At 36.2% G+C, this 22,770-nt stretch overlaps 1 protein-coding gene and 1 pseudogene across 10 annotated transcripts in view; one reads left to right on the top strand and one right to left on the bottom strand.

Annotated features, from left to right (window-relative positions):
• The window catches only part of OSBPL8 (oxysterol binding protein like 8), a 158,678-nt gene that overhangs the window by 56,487 nt on the left and 79,421 nt on the right, over window positions 1–22,770 (bottom strand). For 4 of the 10 annotated variants that reach the window (XM_031032938.2, XM_031032937.2, XM_081822111.1 and 1 more), the window contains one exon: window positions 19,517–19,645. In XM_031032938.2, coding sequence (XP_030888798.1) covers window positions 19,517–19,645 — 129 coding nt within the window. Of the gene's footprint in view, window positions 1–19,516; window positions 19,655–22,770 lie in introns of all 10 variants that reach the window. The other 6 variants (XM_006737764.3, XM_031032936.2, XM_081822109.1 and 3 more) reach the window with 2 other exon arrangements.
• Window positions 2,515–5,503, top strand: LOC115942511 (ras-related protein Rab-5A pseudogene; annotated as a pseudogene).

Here is a 22,770-nt window from a genome sequence, read left to right on the forward strand (position 1 = left end):
CAGCCTCGGAGGAACTTTATTTATATGTTAGGATATTTTTGTTTTTCCAAATCTTAGATCATTTTCTGGATTACAGCCATAGCCTTCTTTCATTTTTCCTTTGTAATGATTAACATGACCTTTATTGATTTCTGCTTATTGGCTTTCGCTAAAACTAAAAAACAGTACGCAAAGAGAAAGGTGCTAGACAGAGCGTGACTGTCTTGTTATTTTGTTCTATAGAAACTAATTCTTAGTGGAATTAGTTTCATTATGATTGCTTAGATAGGCATAACTAAAATGAGTAGTCACTTTATCATGAAACCCCAGAAATATTCCCACAATTATAAAGATTGCCATAAACAAAATGAAAGAGAATAGCAAGAGCCAGCCCAGAAATATTCCCACAACTATAAAGATTGCCATAAATGAAATGAAAGAGAATAGAAGGAGCCAGCTGTGGAGTCTCCTGTTTTCAGGATCGTCTCCCATACTTGGACTTTGTCAAACAGCATGAGTAGCTTGGCTCGTGCCATTCTACTTTTTTTTTTTTTAAGATTTTATTTTTGGGGCACCTGGGTGGCTCAGTTGTTAAGTGTCTGCTTTTGGCTCAGGTCATTATCCCAGGGTCCTAGGATCGAGCCCCCCAGCGGGCTTCCTGCCCCGCGGGAAGCCCGCTTCTCCCTCTCCCACTCCCCCTGCTTGTGTTCCCTCTCACGCTGTCTGTCAAATTATAAATAAAATCTTTAAAAAAAAAAATTTTATTTTTTAGAGCAGTTTTAGGTTCACAGCAAAATTGAGAGAAAGGTACAGAGATGTCCCATATACCCCCCTGCCTCCATATATGCATGGCCTCCCCTATTATCAGTTCTCCTCACCAGAGCAGTACATTTCTTCTAATTGATGAACCTGTGTTGACATACCATAATCACTCAAATTCCATAATTTATCTTAGGGTTCACTTTTTAATGTTGTACATGCCATGGGTTTGGACAAATGCATAATGACATGTAGCTATCATTACAGTATCATACAGAGCATCTTCACTACCATAAAAACCTGTGCTCTACTTAAGTCACTGCTGCCTCCCTGCTAACTCCTGGAAAGAACTGACCTTTTTACTGTTTTTCCGTAGTTTTGCTTTTGCCACAGTGTCATGTAGAACTCTAATGTGTAACATTATTTCTAAGTCTCTGTTGTTGGGTGTTTCATTTGTCTCTATTTCAGCACCAACACCTCCTGTCTTACTTACTGGAGCATTATGGTAAGTATTAAATAGCCCCTGACCCTTGCCTGACTCTGCTTCTTCAGGAGGGTCTTGACTCTTCTTTGCCCTTTGTTCTCCCTAGACTAAGGATAATCTTATCAAGTACCATGAAAAAACCCTGTTGAGATATGGATTCAAAATACCTTGAACAGATAAAATCAATTTGAGAACTGACACACTAATAATATTGATTTTTCCTACTGGAAACATGGTATGTCTCTTCATTTATTGAGAATACACCATCTTAGTGTTATACTTTTCTACATAAAGATACTATGTTAGACTTATTATTCTTATTGCTATGTACCTTATTTTCTGTTACTTTAAGTGGTATTTTTTGAACTGCATTTTTCTAACCACTTGTTACTGGTACATACAACCACAGTTAACATGTATCCAGTAATTTCTTAATAACTTTAATAATTTATCTGTGAATTTGGGAGAGCTTCTGTATAAACAACTATACTAACTACAAATAAAATTTGCTCCTTTTTTCTTTTTACCTTATTCACTAGCTAAATTCCAAGTACAATGCTGAAATGAAGTGTAGATGGTATACACCTTTGTTCCTAATTCTAACTTTACAAGGTTAAGAAAGAGTTTCTTTCTATTTCTAATTTGCTAAAAGATTTTGTATCATGAACGGACGTTAACATTTTCAAATACATTTTTTTTTTTTTTAAGATTTTATTTATTTATTTGACAGAGAGAGAGACTGCGAGAGCAGGAACACAAGCAGAGGGAGTGGGAGAGGGAGAAGCAGGCTTCCCGCCGAGCAGGGAGCCCAATGTGGGCCTCCATCCCAGGATCCTGGGATCATGACCTGAGCCGAAGGCAGACGCTTAACGACTGAGCCACCCAGGCACCCTCACATACATTTTATTGATGGGATGATGACATAGTTTTTCTTCTTTAATCTGTATGTTAAATGACATCATAGTTTTTTTTAAAGATTTTATTTATTTATTTGAGAGAGTGTGTGTGTGGGTGGGTGGGTGGGAGAGGGAGAGAGAATCTGAAGCTGACTCTCAGCTGGGCACAGAGCTCAACTCGGGACTCAATTCCACAACCACAAGATCATGACCTGAGCCAAAATCAAGAAACCGAGCCCCCCTGCCCCAGCATTGAGTCTGTTTAAGAGTTTCTCTCTCCCTCTGCCTCTGCTCCTGCCCCCCAACCTTCCCCTCCGCCCCCAGAAAACAAAAAAAAAAGATCTAACCCAATTTCAGAGGTGTTAAAGTAGGAGAAGGGGTACTTTTTTAGACTTAATGAAATACAGTTCTAAGGTGAGATTGGAGTTATATTTTTCTCTAAATGTTCAGTAGAACTTGTTTGTAAATCTATCTTGGCCTATGATGTCTTTGTAAAGATAATCTATATTACTAATTAGAGTACAAAAATCACTAGAATTTCCTATTACTGACTAAATTTTGGGAAGTACAATCATTCTAAAAATTTGTTCATCTAATTTTTCAAATTTATTGGCTAGAGTTTATATTATCTTTTAAACATTTGCCTATATTTTTAGTTGTCTTTTTATTCCTAATGTTTATTTCCCTTAGTCTTGCTCAAGTTTTGATAATTTTTATTGGCCTTTTCAAACAACCAACTTTGTCTTTCTTGCTCTCACCTATATCTTTTCTCTTATCTATATTATTTCCTTCCTTCTATCTACTTTGAGTTTATCCTATTACTTTTCTAACACTAAGTTAAATGCTTACTTAAGGCGCCTGGGTGGCTGGGCTGGTTGAGTGACTGCCTTCAGCACAGGTCATGATCCTGGAGTCCCTGGATCGAGTCCCGCATTGGGCTCCCTGCTCAGCGGGGGGTCTGCTTCTCCCTCTGACCCTAACCCCTGTCATGTGTTCTCTCTCTCAAATGAATAAAATCTTTTAAAAAAAAAATAAATAAATGAATGCTTACTTAATTCATTACTTTTCAGCCCTCCTTCTTGTCAAGTATCAGCATTAAAACTATTACTGTTTAGGGCTCCTGGGTGGCTCAGTTGGTTAAGGGTCTGCTTTCGGCTCAGGTCATGATCTCAGGGTCCTGGGATCGAGTCCTGAATCAGGCTCTCTGCTCAGTGGAGTTTGCTTCTCCCTCTCACTCTCCCTCTGCGCTCTCCCTCTCTCTCAAATAAATAAATAAAATCTTGAAAAAAAAAATAAAACTATTACTGTTTAGAATTCCTGCTTGGGAATCGTGAGGCCTCCTTAATCAGATAGTTGTTGTCTTTCGTCTTTTTTTTTAAGATTTTATTTATTTATTAAGAGAGAGAGAGCATGCGTACACAAGGGGAGGGGCAGAGGAAGAGGAAGCGAGAGACTCCCAAGCAGACTCTGTGCTGAGCATGGAGCCCAATGCGGGGGCTCAATCTCACAACCCTGAGATCATGACCTGAGCCAAAATCGAGAGGCAGACACTTAACTGAATGAGCCACCCAGTTCCCTGTCTTTCATCCTTCTGAAAAGTTCCCAGCATTATCTTTCAATATTGCCTTTAACCCATTAAATCACATTCTGGCATTTATAATTCTAATTGGTGCAGATGTTGGTCTGGATGGTAGGTAGTTTATGCAGATTCTCTCTGATGGTGGCTTGTTACCTCATGTCTTTACTGATTTTTCCACATCATAATGCTAACTTGTTGTTTTGTTTATGGATAAGCTCATAACTAAAAATCAATAATTTTTGGAGGCATGTGTTTAAACCTCTCCTCTAACAAGTATCCATGTCGATTCTTCCAGGCACTTGGGAAAAGATCATTTTAAACTAAACTGAGGGGTGTTTTTGTTTTTGCCACAGAGATAGGATGAGTTCTGGCCCCAAGCCTACACAGGAGTATATGTTTTTGCCTCTCAAAGAAGAGTCCCTCTCTCCCCCATTCTACCTGGAGTCACAACCAAGACAGGCATTTACACCAGCATCTTCTCTATGGCTATATTTTTCAGGTTTGTTTTTTTTTTTTTTTAACTAAGGACTCCTAATTTCACATGGAGAGATCTCCAATCCAAATTTCCATCATGAATGGGCCACAGGACTTTTCTCCCTTTTTCTCATTAAACTCAAGCTGTAGAACTTCAGAAAGTAACAAGTGCTAGTCAGGACAAATGCTGCCTCTAGAACTCATCACCTCTCTAGATTCCCACTCTCCATAATTCTGCCCCACCTACCAATTCCCTTACTTTGTTGACAGTTCAACCATACTTTTTATTACGAGTTTTTTAAAAAATATTTATTTGAGAGAGAGGGCGAGAATGAGTGGGGGAAGGGGAGAGGGAGAGAATCTCAAGCAGACTACCCACTGAGCACAGAGTGACGAGGGCCTTGATGTTATGACCCTGAGATCATAACCTGAGCCAAAATCAAGAGTCAGATGCCAAAATAACTGAGGCACTCAGGCACCCCTCAACCGCACTTTAAAAATAAAAATAATTTTATTTATTTATTTATTATTTATTTATTTATTTCAGAGAGAGAGAGCACGAGATGGGGGAGGGCCAGAGGGAGAAGCAGAGTCCCCACTGAGCAGGGAGCCCGATGCATGACTTGATCTCAGGACCCTGGGATCAAGCCCCGCATTGGGCTCCCTGCTCATCCGGGTGCCTGCTTCTCCCGCTCCCCCTGCTTGTGTTCCCTCTCTAGCTGTCTCTCTCTGTCAAATAAATCAATAAAATCTTTAAAAAAACAAACAAACAAACAAAAACAGACTGAACCACCCAGGTGCCCCCCAAACTGTGTTATCTTGATGACACAACAGTAAAGCTTGAAATATGAGATGCAGCTGGTCAAGAACAATACCATAGTCTAGCACCAATGTACTAGAGAGGACCGAAGCAGCCATAGTTGTAGATGATATCACAAATGACAAGTCCTTTGCCAAAGCCAAAAAATGGATTAAAGAACTTAAGAAGCAAGCCAATCCTAATGCTGTAATAGCTTTATCGGGAAACAAGGCTGATCCTGCAAATAAAAGAGCTATCAATTTCCAGGAAGCACAGTCCTATGTAGATGACAACAGTGTATTACTCAAGGAGACATCAGATAAAACATCGATGAATGTAAATGAAATATTCATGGCAACAGCTAAAAAGTTGCCAAAGAATGAACGACTGAATCCAGGAGCAAATTCTGCCAGAGGAAGAGGAATAGATCTACTGAACCCACACAGCCAACCAGGAGTCAGTGTTGTGATAACTAAGCCTCCAGTTTGAACTTGCTGGAATATTCTCTGCTTCATAAATGTTAATGAGAGTGGAACTGGAGCATTTAACTGGCCCAGTATGACTTCTAAAAAGAAGAGACTTGTGACAGAGTCTATTTCTAATATTGAATTATTTTAAGTGTTTTGAGCTTAATTTTTAAAAACAGGTATGTGACCCTCTGACTAATGTTTCAGAAGTAGAAGTGGGGAATGAGAGCTGTGTGTATATGCTTGTTTCCTTGGATGGTTAGGGGGAATCATCTCTCACCACCAGGGATAGAGACAAATGATGATGTAAACCCACAGTTAACCAGCCAGTTCTGTGAAAAAGATCTGGAACTTATTAATTTAAGCTTTTCAAAAACATTCTTTTTTTAGAAGGAGATTCTAAAGATATTTATGCTTAGCTACAGTATTCAGGTTACTGGTAATTTCTCTTAGTATGCATACTTAAGATGAACATTCCACATTTTAACAAATTAACCACAAGAAAACAGTCCCACATCTTCAGGGGGGGAAAAAAAACAAACATTAATGGCATCGAAATTATAGCTAGTCTTTGTATTTTTTGTGGGGTAAGAAAAAGTCAAATGTATCCTCATCTTATTTTAGACATATGAAAACTGATAAGTGCACCTTAATGGATAGTGTTCCCTTCAAACATGTGAGCTCTTCAACAGAAATAAACAAATCAGGTGTCCGTGATTTCTATTTAATCACAGCTGGCCATTACATAGGTTTTGTTGTTTGGGGCAGGGAGTAGGCTTTTGTTCTCTTTGGACATAATATAGTCAAGGCACTAACAATTATGTACATTCAAACTTGGTTATTTTAAATTTGATCTTCAGTGGTACTATAAATAAGGTACTGCACTGCAGTCTCCATATATGTTTATTACTTTTCTGTAATATTTTAGAGTTGCTTAAAAGTATACAAAATGTACAGTTACTAAAAGAGCTAATTTTTCCTTTTCTCTCCCTTTGAAAGGAAGGGGGGTCTAGTTGTTCCTACATGGCTAGAATCATAATAAACAATGTATCAGTAATTTGTAACATAAATTATTGCAGTGTGTTAGTAATAATCTTAAAACGTTTCCCGAAGTTCATTTTATTTTGATCAGTTCAGTATACTGCACTAATTATTTTAGGTATTTTCATTATATGAAATCTACCATGTGTCAGAGATGATTGAATCTAAGTGTTGAACTGCTAGCAGAACTTGTACACTTACAGCAATTCCGAATTAGTAAGGAAAACAGTTCACCAGTGTGTAGTTTTATATTGAAGTGCTCAAGTTGGAATAAAGTGGTATAAAAAACAGAAACAAAAACAAAAATATAAAACAAAAAACCCCCACTATATCCATCATTTTGATGTTCTTACTAGGAAGGTTTTTTCTGAATGTCTAGTTTGCTATATTACTGGAAGTGTAACATGTAAAGTTCACTTACATGTTTTCATGTTTCCTTATGTTTCCCTATTTCCTGTCCCTAAATTTCCCAATCACAAATTGGGACTGAGAATATTTGGTTTGTTCTTGCTTTCTAGTACAGAATTCTGTACACCAAACAGAATAAAGGCCAGCTTGATGGAAGAGACCCTTGGAAAATCCTCTAGTCCCCAGGGGGAATTTGTCCATCTGTCACAAACCCTGCCTTTATCTGGAAAATAGGAGTTTGCTAAACTTCACTGTGTCATTCTTAAATAAAACCTACGTATGTTCAAAATTACAACAACCAAAATGAAAACAAAAATTTCTATGAAACTATCTTCTCTCAGAAATTATGCAAATATTGGTAAATTAAGTTACTATCTTGCTATACATTTACTAACATAACAATACAGAAAACTTGCATTTCCATGCCTCAAATAAGGAAAGGAAAATCGTAGCAGTTAACTCTATAGGTGAAACTATTTTACCAGTCTTGCTAAGAAGGTAATCTCAACCTCTCAGACTTTGGAAACAAATGGGAGAAAATCCCAACAGAAAAGAGCTGAGAGACTAGTGCAAGTAATACTTGACAATCCTTTAATGTTATCTTAAGTAAACACACACACATCTTAAGTAAATATATGTATGTACACACACATATATATTTTAATTAGATACATGCACACAGAATATTTATAGAGGAAAAAGTGTCTTTTAGTATTCTTTATGTTCATCTTAACTGCTTTGATAAGAAGCAACTAATAAGGCCTGGCAAGGATAAGACAGAACCCTCTCATCTTTGTAAAGATGTTTAAAACAGAGCTAAATTATTCATTCTCACTTTTCAATAAATGTTTTCAAGTATTTCAGTTTCCCCTACAGGAGCACAGGAACATTTGAAAAGCATAGATATTGCAACATTTCACAAGAGAGATTTAGAAAAATATTTCATTCTTATTTTTTTTAATTTGCCAAATATTATAATCCTTTTTTCATTATTTAATAGATATTTTCATACCTCTCTAAGAAGCAACTATCTGAACACAAGGAATTTCAAACAGAAAACAATTGTGTCTTAAAAAATAACTTCAAAAATCTAACAGTGAGGATTCAATAACTCAGAAGAAAATTAACATAACCTTTAACGTATACTATCTGTAATGAAAACAAACTATGGCTACAAACCAAAGCACAGCAATTAGGAGAAAAAAAAAATTAGAGGTAGTGCGGATAAATTCAAGTACTCTTTCAGGTAAAACAATTTTCATGAAATAGAACACATATATTCAAGACATATTTGTTATGTGTGTGTAGTCTCATAAATGCTCAAGAATTGATCCTAGAAATATCTTACCAAGGAAGGAAGAATTGCTTCGATTCATGGAGGAAATTGACTTCTTGGTCTCCTTTTGTCTATAAACCATTTTAATGAAGGTGCCACCTGAGATTATACCAGTGAGGGCTAAAACTGTCACCCTGGGGAATCTGGTACAACATCTTCACACTAGCAAACTCTGCAAAGAAAATCCCCCTTTACTTTAAAGTTTTCTATTAAGTTGCAGACACAGACCCATCATGTCATGTTTAATGCTACCAGGGAATTCAAGTGAAGGGGCTTGGCAGGGTTAAGAGAATTTGCTGACGGATAAGAGAAACACAATACTAAGTATATACATTTTAATTCAAGTCTAGATAAAGCAAGCATGGTCTAAATTAATTTTGATAAAACTGGTTAAGCAGGTAACTGATTAAGTAGGTAACTTTCAGTTTTAAAAGTTTTTAAATTTTAAACATTTAAAAATTAGTTTGCCTTTAAGTTTTGGCAAAGCAACATTTTATATTCTCTTATAAAGCACTACAACTGAAAGATGGTTTTGTAAAGCTAAAAGCATGCAAAATAGCTTTTTATGACCAAAGAATTACAAGATGAATTATAGTAACTCATCAAGCTTTGATAACAATCTCAAATGTCATGTAGTGAGAACAGAATATCTATCCATGAGATGAGCTTTGATTTAGTCTCTAGGCTCCCTTGGCACTGCACTTTCAAAAGTAGAGGGGAGGAAAGGCAGACAACAACCCTAATTAATATACATGTCTTTCCTTCTTGATGAAAAGCCGAAATAAAGGTCAAAGGAGCATAAAAGAAATACCATCCTATTTAAGAGACTGTAATCATACTAAAGTTAAAAGTATTTTTAAGTAAACTGGTATACTTAACTTTGAATGAGGTAAAAAATCTGACACATAAATAATTTCTGGAATAATCTGATTCATTACCATAACCTAAATATATGACAAATAAAAGACTACCTTGATGTGTGTGGACTCTAGTGAGGAGCATCAGTCTCCCTACTTCCTTCAAAAAAAGAAAAGAAAACCCTAAAACAATGGAAGGAAACCACACTACAAAAAAAACAAAAACAAAAAAACTTAACTGTTTTTTAAGGGATAATGACCTACATTAAATTGGTATAAATCAATATGCATGAAGGAGACTCAGCTAGAAAACAGGAACAATCAGAATCTTTGCCATCCTAAAGCAATGGCAAAACAAACTTCTGTAACAATAGCATGTGTAAAACAAAAAGAAAATAGCTGGCACTGTAATTCACTCCAGTAGAGTGCAGTAAGACTTCAGGCTTTGACAGCCCTGAGATTGAAAACTGCCTCAGACATTTACAAGTTTTGTGAATTTGAACAAATTTCTTAACATCCCGAAATCCTTAGTTTCCTCACTTATAAAACTGATATAGCAACTGTGCCTGTGTCTTATGGGATTATTTCAATAGTTCAATATAGTTTTGCACATACAACTTTTAGCATATTAGCTAAACTTGATAAATGGTAGCTAGTAGCATTAGTCCAGGATATAAGATCAATATATATGCCATTTTTTCCACTCTCTTGTAGGACTCTCTCTTTAGCAAACACAGGAACAATACTGTATGTGAGGTTCATGTCATATTCATGTACAGGTTTTAGGACATGAGTATCACCTCCAAACTTGCAACTATTCATTAAAAAATGAGACTAAAGCTTCACAAGGGCAGGGACTGGCACATAAAAGGTGCTCAGTAAAGACATTCATTCATTTACTCAACTTAAAAGTACCTAATATGTTCCAGGTACTATGTGTGCTAGGAATAGAAAAAAAAAAGGAAAAAAAAGGACAAGCTGTCATGAGGAGTTTAATGACAATGACATTGACTCTCTACACACACCTTTCTTCCTTTTACATTAATCCTCAATTATTTTATCATTTCAGTAGTCATCTGTTGGAGAACCCTTGCCTCAGCCCCCACAACCGCTTACTTATACAATGCCTTTAAGCTGTCCACTAATTTGGACATTTCCTCCTACAGATCTACCCCGCTCCCACCAAAGCATTCACCAAACTCACCCATTAAACCTCCACTCCCCTGCCAGCACCCTACACCTACTCTGCCATGATTACTTTTATTACACATACCTAGTAAAATCTAACCTTACAGATGAAAATCTCACACTGAGGCAGATTAATAACAACCTCAACTGAGGACTGAACACTACTTGGCACCCCCACTAACATGGTTCCTCTACTTTCCAGCTGGATTCCTAGTCCTGTCAATCCCTTCACCTGCACACTAGATCCCATCCCTGCTGCCTCCTCTGAGACCTACCCTATTAACTCCCCCATCTTTCTCACATGTTTTGTATTTCTCTCTACCAACTTTATCCTTTGAATGTCTGGACACGCTCAAATATCTCCTTTCTTACATCTCCTTCTTGCCCCATGTCTTTCTCTAGCTACCATACACTTTCTATCCCTTCAAGGGCACAATTCCTGAAAGAGTCTGCTATCTGAACCATCTCCAATTCCTTATCTTTCTTACTAAATTTTATTGCTATCAGCTTCTGCCTTCATCACTTTCCCTAAAACTGATTTCACAAAAGCAAGAAATCACATCCTGTCAATGGATAATTTTTCAGTTGTCTTAACTGGCTTGACTTCTGAGCTGTATGTAAAACTACAGGTCACTCGCCCTCCTTCATAAAACCATCTGCTTCATTCTTCTGGGCTACAACACTTCTTTACCAATTCTTTCTCCATCAGATCCTTAAATGTTGACATTTTTTTTTAGGATGGTATTCCAACTACTTTTTTCAGGCTTCAATTCGTCCCAAACTTTTTATAACTCATGACTTGAGAAATATATTTTATATCCCAGGATCCTGGGATCAAGCCCCACGTCTGGAGCAGGGAGCCTGCTTCTCCCTCTCCCTCTGCCTGTCTCTCTGCCTACTTGCGCTCTCTATCTCTCTGTCAAAAATAAATAAATAAAATCTTAAAAAAAAAAAAAAAAGAATAAAGTCCATTTCTTGATGGGCAAGTTGCAGGACACAGTAAAAAAAAAAAAAAAGTCATGTAAGATGAAAGACATTACTGCCGTCATCTTTGAAAATGAAATACACCACAGTCCACCTAATTCATATTCCTTCCACATGTAAAATATACTCATCATCTCTCCCCAACCAAAATGTCATCCTATTATAGCACTGGCTGTAAGGCCAGGATCTAGTTATTTAAATCAGGTTCAAGTGCAAATGGTACTCCTTGGGTTTAGTTCCTCACATATAACTCCTCAGCTAGAGCTCCTCTTAAACCAAGATCCTATCACCTCAAAAAATAACTTATTTGCCCCACTGCAGTAAGCCAGGGATAGGACTGCAATGGACACTTGAGTTCAAAAGATGCAGAGGATACTGAGTTACACAGAAGGCACAACAGTGCCATAGCAACTGTGAAATCTGCTGGGCACATGTCATCAGCAGTTTGATTAGAACAGTCATGTTCTTTGAAAACAGTCCTTTGTGAATCTTGACTCTGCCCTCTGGGCTCCTGGCTCCATTCTCCGAGTCAGTCTTCCTCTTTCTTAAGAAATGGTCCATGTTTCTAACAGTGGAGCTTTCTCAGCTTGCTTCATGCCCACACAGGACTGGGAGTCTCCCCCTCCCCCCAAAAGGCTCTACTTAATTGAAATAGGTCTATCCTTTTCCATCTAAGCTGGTGGTGCTTCCATTAGCATCATTCTTGTAAAAACTTTTTGAGTTTCTTATGAATTTTATTAGAATAATCTCAATGAAACAGATGGCACAACCAAAAATTTCTTTGAGATAGACCATTCACTACTTTGGGCTATGTCATGGTGCTATACGAGAGCAGACTTAAGAGCCTTAGAAGCTCTTTTGGCTAGCTGAGATATTCTAAAAGGTACACCTTTAAGACCTTTTGAAGCCCTTTGTCTAGCTGAAAGGATCCAAGAGACATTGCCTTAAATCCTTCTGAAGTTGCAACATAAAATCTTACAGAAGCACTCTTAATCTGATCCTTACTCTGAGGCTATTTTTTACTAATGACACCCTAGGATTTGAGAAGTATTCAGATAAGCAAAGGGAAGGGAGAGGACATTCCATAATGGAGGACCAGGGTAAATAAAAGCATAGTCAAACTGGGGAACAGAGAAGAAAGCCATCTTGCTGGGTTCATGATGAGGGGAAACACAAAATGAAATTGGAAAGGTACTGTAAAATCAGACAAACTAGGAGTCCTGACTACCAGATTACGGAATCTGGAATTTATGCTCTTGACTATTTGTCCAAATGTTACTACATTAGAGACATTTGGAGAGCTTTATAAATACACGGACTCGCCGTAGAGGAGGAAAAAAAAAAGGTCCTAGAGATTTCATAAGGCTGGAGCAGAAATCTGTATCTAAGCAAAGCTCCCAGGTGATTCTCAGACACAGCCAGACTCAACAGCCACTGCTTTAAGCAACAGTCAACTGTCAACTTTTTGAGAATGGGAGCAACAGAATTGCAGGCATCTAGTGAACTTTCTGGTTACAAGCTTGAATAATCAAAAGCTGTATTTTCATTTGTAATTTTCTATTTCTCTTTATTCATATTATTTCCCTCAGAGACCTACTTCAGAGGATCTATGTACTCTCTGCCTATATACATCTACAAAAGCCCCATTCCCATAATAATCTCACCTTAACACAAGGTTGTTTTGTTAAGAAAGATGAGCCTGAGGGGAGCCTGGGTGGCTCAGTCACTTCAACATCACACTCTTGGTTTCAGCTCAGGTCATGATCTCATGAGTCATGGGATTGAGCCCTGCGTCAGGCTCCTCGTTCAGCAGGGAGTATGCTTGAAGATTCTTTCCCTCTGCCCCCACCCCACTTGCACACACGTGCACACTCTTTCTCTAAAATAAATAAATCTTTAAAAAAAGAAAAAGAAAGAAAGATGAGCCTAGCATACTAGAGGGCAAGGTCCTAATAGAATTAGGAGGGTGTGGTACATAGGTATGAAATAATAAAGACCTGGCTTCAGATATAATAGTAAGAATGAAAAGAGAGATCAGAGCTTTAATGCTGTAACACATTTAATGACTAGCGTTAAATGTTAGTCATTATTACTGTCAATAACACTTTTTAGAGATCACAAAAAATGTTCTCTGCAACCTTAGGGTACACAAAGATTTCTTCAGTAGAGATGGGGGGAAAAAAGCTTGAATCATAGGGTAAAAAATGATAAACTGGGCTTCATCAAAACTAAAAAACATCTACTCTTTGAAAGAAATCATTTGTACAATGAAAAGGTATGCCAAAACTTAAAGCAAATACAATAAACACAGCTAGCAAAGCATGATAGTGAAATACACAAAGAACTCTTAAAATTCAATAATAAGATAAACACACCGGTTGTTTAAATAAGGGTAAAAACTCTGAACTTACACTTCAAATATACCAGTGGCCAATGAGTATGTGAAAAGATAAACATCATTAGTTATAAGAGAAATGCAAATTAAAACCACAATGTGATACCACTACATGCTCACTAGAATGGCTAAATAAAAAAGGTTGAGAATACAGAGCAACTGAAATGCTCATATGCTGCTAACAGAAATATAAAATGGTACAACTACTTTGGAACTAGTTTGGCCAATTTCTTATAAAGTAAAATATATACTCACCACCTGACTCTGTAATTGCACTGTTATATATTACTCAAAAACAAAAACAAAAATGAAAAAGAAAACTCAAAATCTCCACAGAAAGCATTCTACATATAATGGAGTTCTATCAAAAGACACAGGAGCCAAAGTTAAAAGTTTAGAAAATTTGAGCATCAAAAAACTTAATGACTGGGGCGCCTGGGTGGCTCAGTCGTTAAGCGTCTGCCTTCGGCTCAGGTCATGATCCCAGGGTCCTGGGATCGAGCCCCGCATCGGGCTCCCTGCTCCGCGGGAAGCCTGCTTCTTCTTCTCCCACTCTCCCTGCTTGTGTTCCCTCTCTTGCTGTGTCTCTCTCTGTCAAATAAATAAATAAAATCTTTAAAAAAAAAATAAAAAAAACTTAATGACTAATTCACTGAAACTAAAAAACAAACAAACAAAACCAAGTTCTGGAATCATATCTAGGTTCAAATTCAAACTCTATCATATATTATTTGTGTGAACTGGGGCAAGGAAATTACCCTTACCAATTGCTCAATTTCCTCACTTGTGAAACAGGGAGAATGATTTATACACCATAAGGTTATTGCAAGAATTCCAGGAACTAATGCGTGTAAAAAGCACTTAGAGAAATAAAGAGCATTAAATGTTAGTCATTATTACTGTCAATAAGTTTTTGGAACTCTCTTTCCATTCAGAAGCTGATAATACTAAGCAAGAGTATTTGAGACATGGCAGACAATTCAAAGAGGTTCACAGGACATTTGTTAATCTCCTATAGCAGTTTATCCTCATCATAATCAAGAGTTAATGGATATAGGGGCACCTGAGTGGCTCAGCCTGTTGAGCGTCTGACTCTTGGTTTCAGCTCCGGTCATATCTCAGGGTTGTGAGATGGAGCCCTGTGTAGAGCTCCTCACTCAGCAGGGAGTCTGCTTGAGATTATGTCTCTCCCTCTCTCTCTGCCCTTACCCCCTATTCATGGACACACACTCTTTCTCGCTCTCTCTAAAATAAGTAAATCTTTTTTTTTAAAAAAAGTTAATTGATATATCTTATTTTAAACAAATTTGACACCTGGAAACTATGTTATAGAATTTCAGTAGTTAAACCAGAGGGAGATATCTTGCATTACACAAAGCCAACAGGTTGACTTTAATAAATAAGAACATTCAGTATGTAATTCACTCCACAAATATTAATTTACCTGTAACTAATGCAGGAACACTTAGGTGCAAATCAAGATATAACTGACATTGCAGCTGCTTTAAATGCAAAAATTAGAGGTTTACATGGGCCATCCATGCTAAAAAGAATTTCTAAATGAGCCTCTGGAAGATGCTGAAGTACAGCAACAACTGAAATATCAGCTTTTAACCCAAACAGAATCATTTAAAATAATATTAATAATAAATGTTATTTATTAATCAGCTGTCACGAATGGTTATTATTTACCAAACTATGTTCTAGGTTTTTTATATGTACTAACATTTTAAGCCTTATAAAAATCTTATGTGCTAGGTACTATTATTATCTTCATTTTACCAATGATTGAAATACAAAGAATATATTAAAATGTATGAGTTCTTTATCATTTTAAAAAAATTTTAAAGGCCAAAAAAATTTATGTGTCACCACTGGAAACAGACTTTACATCATCTCTTTAATCTAAATATGGGTTCTCAGACAGAAACAACCGTTTATCCTGCCTTTCCTATAGGAACTATATTTTAATGTTTACCAAGTAACTCTACAATTAAGATCTCTTCTTTACAGAAAAATTTTAGTAACAAATGTAAAAAGAATGACAGAATTAGAAAATCACCATTTTTCAACCCCTAATATTTTAACTGATTAAACAGTCATCAAAGGATGCTTACATCCTTAAGAAAAAAGTTGATGGGGGGGCACCTGGGTGGCTCAGTTGGTTAAGCTACTGCCTTCGGCTCAGGTCATGATCCTGGAATCCCGGGATCGAGTCCCGCATCGGGCTCCCTGCTCGGCGGGGAGTCTGCTTCTCCCTCTGACCCTCCTCCCTCTCATGTACTCTCTCTCTCTCTCTCTCAAATAAATAAATAAAATCTTAAAAAAAAAAAAAAGAAAAAAGTTGATGGGGGAAAAGACTATTTAGCAGGTGCCAACTGGATCTATTTTACTTTCAGGTCGGAAGGGGAAAAAGGATGCACCTTTAGAAGATAGGGCTGTCACCACCTGAACCTACTGATCAATCTTAAGTCACTAACAGTGGGACAATCAAACATTAAGTGAATTCTCATGTGATGCAGATACATTTCCCCCCTCCACAGTACACATCTCCTACAAAATAATCTCACCATAAATGTTCAACCTGAATGCAATCAATGTTGCATTTAACTTCCAGTTTACAGAATATATAGAAGATAGAAAAACAAATTAAATAATCCTGCAAGAAGGTGATCCAATGTAAAAGGTAAAATATTCCATAGGAACACTGATCCAGTTTTACAAAAAAAGCCAAAAGTAACAAGAGAAAATAAAAGTAAACAAGGAGACTCTTTGGGATTAAAGGAAATATAATGACATAAAAACAAAATACAATCTATGAGCCTTTCTTGGATCAGCCTACTGTAATAAGCCTACTGTAAAGAGACGTGGGAACAATTGTGGAAATTTGAATATGGACTAGGTATTAGCCTATGTTAAGTAATTATCACTAATTCTGTTAGAGACCTTAATGGTTATGTAAGAAAATGTTTTTAACTGCATTAAGTATTTTGGGATACAATATCATGAGGTCTGTAACTTATTCTAAATATTCCAGCCTCACCCTCAAATAAATGAAACAAATATGAGAAAAAGTTAATGATTTCCTAAATCTACCTAATGAGTATGTTAGTGTTCACTATACTATTCTCTCAAATTCCGTTTGTCTGAAAATGTTCATGATAAATATAAATGAGGGTAGTTTTAATTATTAGTAACTAACCTTTTTCTTCATTAAGTCCCGAGTTAAAGAATTCCTCTAAATATTCTAGTACACGGATACATGAATTAGATGAATCTATTACAGTCAAAATTGTGGTGCACAGAATGGAAAAACCACATAAACTACATCCATCCAGAATTTTATCTTAATGAAGGTTATTTATACCAGTGTGTACCATATATCCACTTTTAAGCTTCAAAAAGCATTTTGGCAACAAAAATGCTAACTTCCAAAATATATTCAACAACTATACAATAAATGTTAACATAGTAATTATTTTTGTTTTTATATAAAGTTTTTCCAGTTCCAACAATGGTAAATAAAAATTTTCCAACAAACACTTGACTAGGAAAAATTTTCCACTGAAAGAAATAGAAAATGATCATGCAACTTACTATTTACCAATTAATATTCATTAAAAAGAACTAAATCCTACTTTCAAAGAATAATTCATAAAGTCACAACATCATTGGGGCACCTGTGTGGCTCAGTCAGTTAAGCAGCTGCCTTCAGCTCAGGTCATGAACCCAGGGTCCTGGGATGGAGCCCTGCATCGGGCTCCCTGCTCAGGGGGAGTCTGCTTCTCCCTCCCCCCTATGCCTCTCCCCCAGCTTGTGTATGAGCTCTCTTTCTCTAATAAATAAAATCTTTAAAAAATTATATAAAATCACAACACCAAAACCTGACTAATTATACGGAGATATTGTGATAGTTAAGACTCCAAATTAAATTTTTAAAAGTATTTGATAACTTTGCTGAGTGCAGCCTGCTTGGGACTCTCTTCACCCTCTCTCTCCTTCATCCTCTACTCCTCCCCACCACTCGCTTAAATAAAATCTTTTTAAAAAAATTCCAATGGTACTTTTCACAGAAATAGAACAAAAAAATTCTAAAATTTGTATGGAACCACAAAAGACCCTGAATAATCAAAATATCCTGAAAAAGAAGAACAAAGCTGAAGGCATCACATTCCCTGGTTTCAAACTATAACACAGAGCTATGGTAATCAAAACAGTATGGTATTGGCATAAAAACAGTGCATATTAGCTTTCAAACACCAAATTTAAGTGCTCAGTTTTAAAAGCAGAAGTCTTTCCACCATAGCCATTGTAGTACCACAAGACTTCAAAGCATCTGATTAAATAAACTTTACTAAAAAGCAGAATTCAATACACAAAATTTATCAATTATGAATTAGGAAGTGAGATCCACAATCCCCGGGAGTCCCCAAGACTCTTTTAGAGAGTCTGCAAGGTCAAAACTAGTTCCATAATACATTTTCATTGTGTTGACATTTGCACTGATGGTACAAAAGCAATGTTGGGTAAAACTGCTGACAGCTTAGCACAAATCAAGGCACAGGCACCAAACTAGTAGTCACTGATTTCTTCACTGCCATGCACTTAAAGTAAAAGGCCAGTTTCACTTATAGATGTTCTTGATGAAACAGTAAAAATTATTAATCTTAAACCTTGAGTACACATGGTTTTAATATTCTGTATGACAAGAGAAGTATGCATAAAGCACATCTTTGTATTGTATTTTAAAATGTGTCAATACTTAATAGATCTGCATAATTCAGTAAACAACTACTTCCCAAATGATTAATGCATGATGTTAAAAAATCATGCATGAGTAAAGAGCCATTCAAAGTTCAAGATAGAGCAATGGACTTTAACTTAAGAGAGTATGAAAAGATTATTGATATGTTTCAGATTCCATTTTGCAACCAATATTTAAGAAACTACCACTTGTCAAATTTTGGTGTAGTATCAAAGAATACTATCTGTAATTATGTATAAAGCTATTAATGTAATCCTCCATTTTCTGACTACATATATGTCTGAGGCCAGATTTTATTCTTATACTTCAATCAAACCATCACATCCTAACAGATGAACTGCAGAAGCAGATATGAACATGCAGGTGTCTTTTCTTAAGCTAGATATTACAGAGATTCGCAAAAATTGTCTGACAATAGTTCTCAATCAAAGACAATTTGGGACATTTGGCAAAGTCTAGAGCTATTGCTGGTTGTATACAACTGGAGAAAGTGCTATTATCATCTAGTGGGTAGAGGACAAAGATGCTGCTAAATATCCCACAATGCACATGACGGCCCCCCACAACAAAGAATTATCCAGCCCAAAATGTCAAAAGTGCCAAATCTGAGCGACCATGAGGGAAAAGAATACCACTCTTCTCAATTTTTTTTTTTTTTTTTGAGGAAAAGGGAAGGAAGAACATAGTTGTTTTTTAATAAAAATGTTATTCATATTAACCTGTAATGGGTTTATTATTATAATTTTAAATGAATCAAACATTTTTAAATGTCTTCATTCTAATTTATAATAAATATCAATAGGTTAATCCATGTAAGAGTTCTTTGAGGTCTTCAATAATTTTTAACATAGTAAAGGAGTCTTGAGACCACAAAGTTTGAGAATCTCTCAATTAGAAGAAAAGTGTAAGTAACCAAGTACACTAGAGAATATAAGAGGAATTAAAAGGACTCTAAAGGAAAATAAACTCATTTCAAGAGTATAATGGATGACCAAAACAAATTAAAAAAACACTATAAAACCAAATAGTTACAAACAGTTATGGTAGACCTAAAATGTCATTCTCCCCTTAAAACAACAACAAAATTAAAAGCACAATTTCTTACCCTGACTATGAGGACTTGCTGGACTAAAAGATGGCTGGTACAAATCTTTGGTTGGCGTTGGATAAGCTTCTTTCCCTTGGCGCTGACTCATCTTTCCTGGTGTCAGAAGTTGAGATTCGTCACTGTTTGCTACCACAGCTCAAGGAAAGAAGGCAAAAAGAATTAGTACTTATGTTACAGATTTACAAAATGGCATGGTTAATAACATGGAATAGAACAAAGACTGAAATAGCCTCAATGGTTACGTTCATTTTACCAACTCCATACTTTAATTTGCATAATTGCTTTTTCTTTTAATTGTAGTTTTCCATCAATCCAAGAGAAACTGATAGGTATGCATGAGTCAAATTACACAAAATACAGACATTATAAAAATGAAAACACACAGTCGACTGATAATGAAAGGTAATCCAAGGTTACTATGGATTTTTCACTGTTCTATTAACTCTTTATATTTGCCAATAAAGCAATAAACAAGAGACAAATACATTTCATAAAATACAAATGTCAATAAACATATGAAGATAGTCAACCTTCATTAGTGATCAGAAAAAATACAAATTAGTAGCAGCATAAAATATTTACATTCACTAGAATTTATACTCTAATTTCTAATTTGCATGAAAAGTAGGTACGATTTCTAGAGATGATTTTAGAGATAGGAAAACTTGAGACCGTCTTGCCTAAGACTAAGTAATAGAGGTAAGAGGTCTAACTTAGGAGCATTTGGTTCCAAAGTCTAATCTCTTAAAAGCTTGCTGCCCCAATAATCAATTTAAATAGTGTTTAAAGTTGTTATTCACCTATTTGACCAAGCTACTAATAAAGATGAGCAATTTCCAGTTGCAGAGAGGACAGAAAAGAGAAACACACTCAGTGAAGAAATAGGGCAAATTGTGACCAAATCCACAGTGCCCCAGGGTCTCCATGTCCTTTCATTTTGTTTCTGTGCTTTCTGCCTACAAAAACTTTAGCTTTATCTTTAGGGAGAATGATTCTGTCCTCACTACAGATTTCATTTTTAACTTAACCAGAATTTCACATTCACATTTTTATCACCACATCTTTTAAATCAATTGCTTTAAGTTCAAAATGTTTCCCATTGTGCTAAAGTTTAAGAATTCTATTTTAGCTCTATAAATTTCAATGTAAAAATTCAAAAAAACTTTCACTTAATACCCAAGATATAAAAAATTTATGTTCCCATCAAGTCCATAAAAAAAGAATCTACAGACTCCTGAATTTATATCCCTCCCTGAACTAAACTCACATGTCCAATTACTGCCTTACAATAACCTCTATTACTTAATAGGCATCTCAAATTTATCCAGAGCATAATTCTTGATTCTGCTTATTCTGCAAACCTGCCTCTCCTGCATCTCAGTTAGTGGAATTAATACTCTCCTCCCCCACTTTCCCAAGCCAAAAACCTTAGATATATTCTTCTATTTTTCCTTTCTTTCATGCTTCACATCCAATTCATCTGTGAGATCTTTGTAGTCTACCTTCAAAATTCATCCAGAATCCTTTTACTTCTCCCCACTTCCACAACTACCACCCTGTTCTAAGCCAACCACTGCTTTTCCATTGGATCATAGCAACAGATTTTTACCTAGTCTCCAGACTTACTGTCTCGCTCCTTGTTTGTGTAGAATTCATTCTCTACATAGAAGCCTGAACAATCTTTGTAAATCATGAATCAGATTTGCACCATGCAGAAATATCCTCAACGGCTTTCCATTATACTTGCAATAAGTTCCATGGCATAAGAACTCAAAAGTGGCTGGCCCCCACTTACCTTTCCAACCTCATTCTCTACTATTCTCCTCTGTAGTCACTTGGCTCTAGCTATAATAGCCTTCTTGGTATTCCTCAAAACATGCCATTTTGCCCCAGTCTCTGGGCCTTTAAATCTCTGGTTCCCTCTACCTAGAAAACTCCTATCCCAGACGGTCACACTATTGACCCCCTCATTTGTTGTGTGTGTTCAAATGTCATCTTTTCAGAAAAGCTCTTCATGGTACCTGTGATAAGTTCTTAATTTTAATATAATACAATTTATAAATTTTTTTGGGTTACTGTGCACCCTGCCACAATTATAATCTATCACTTTATCAAACATGATTTTCATTGTAGCTCTTATCACTGTCTGAAATTATCACTTATCACCATCTGAAATCATTTGTTTATTGTCTGCCTTCTCCACTAGACCGTAAGTTCCACAAGAGAAGGGAGTTTTGTCTGCCTTATATTTCCATAAATCCTCAAGTCCTGGTATGGTTCTGGCATAGAGAAGGTATAAATAAATTCTACTGTATTAAGATTTTAATCAAAAAGTACCATTAAAAGTTAAAAAGAAAAACAGGATACGTGCAACATATACAATTAACAAAGGGTTGGTATTCAGAATATGTTAAAAAATAATAATAACCCTATTAATCAACTGGAAAAAGACCAACAATTCAATAGGAAAATTTAGAAATCTATCAAAAAGATTAAATACCTAGGAATACATTTAACCAAGGAGATTAAAGACCTGTACACTGAAAACTGTAAGACAGTGATAAAAGAAACTGAAGAAGACACAAATGGAAAGACATTCCATGCTCATGGATTGGAATAATTAATATTGTTAAAATGCCCATACTACCTAAAGCAACCTGCAGATTCAATGCAAACCCTATCAAAATTCCAATGGCAGGGTGCCTGGGTGGCTCAGTCAGTTAAGTGTCCAACTCTTGGTTTCAGCTCAGGTCATGAGATTGAGCCCCACATCGGGCTCCATGCTGAGCTTGGGATTCTTTCCCCATTCCCTGTCATTCTCCTCCTCCCCTAGCTTATGCATGCACTCTCTCTCTAAAATAAATAAATAAAATCTTTAAAAAAAAAAAAAAGTTTTTTAATTCCAATGGCATTTTTCACAGAAATAGAACAAAAAATTCTAAAATTTGTATGGAGCCACAAAAGACCCTGAATAATCAAAATAATCTTGAAACAGAAGAACAAAGCTGAAGGCATCATGCTCCCTGGGTTCAAACTATAAAACAGAACTAAGCAAAACAATAATCAAAACAGTATGATACTGGCATAAAAAAAAGACACAATAGAACAGAATAGAATAGAATCGCCCAAAAATACACCTATGCATATATGGTCAAATTAATTCATGAAAGGAGCCAAGAATACACAATGGAGAAAGGGCAGTCTCTTCAATAAGTGATACTGGGGAAACTGGACAGCCACATGCAAAAGAA

This window comes from Leptonychotes weddellii, chromosome 5 (assembly GCF_054177405.1).
Source record: "Leptonychotes weddellii isolate Sample4059 chromosome 5, ASM5417740v2, whole genome shotgun sequence".
Taxonomy (NCBI): domain Eukaryota; kingdom Metazoa; phylum Chordata; class Mammalia; order Carnivora; family Phocidae; genus Leptonychotes; species Leptonychotes weddellii.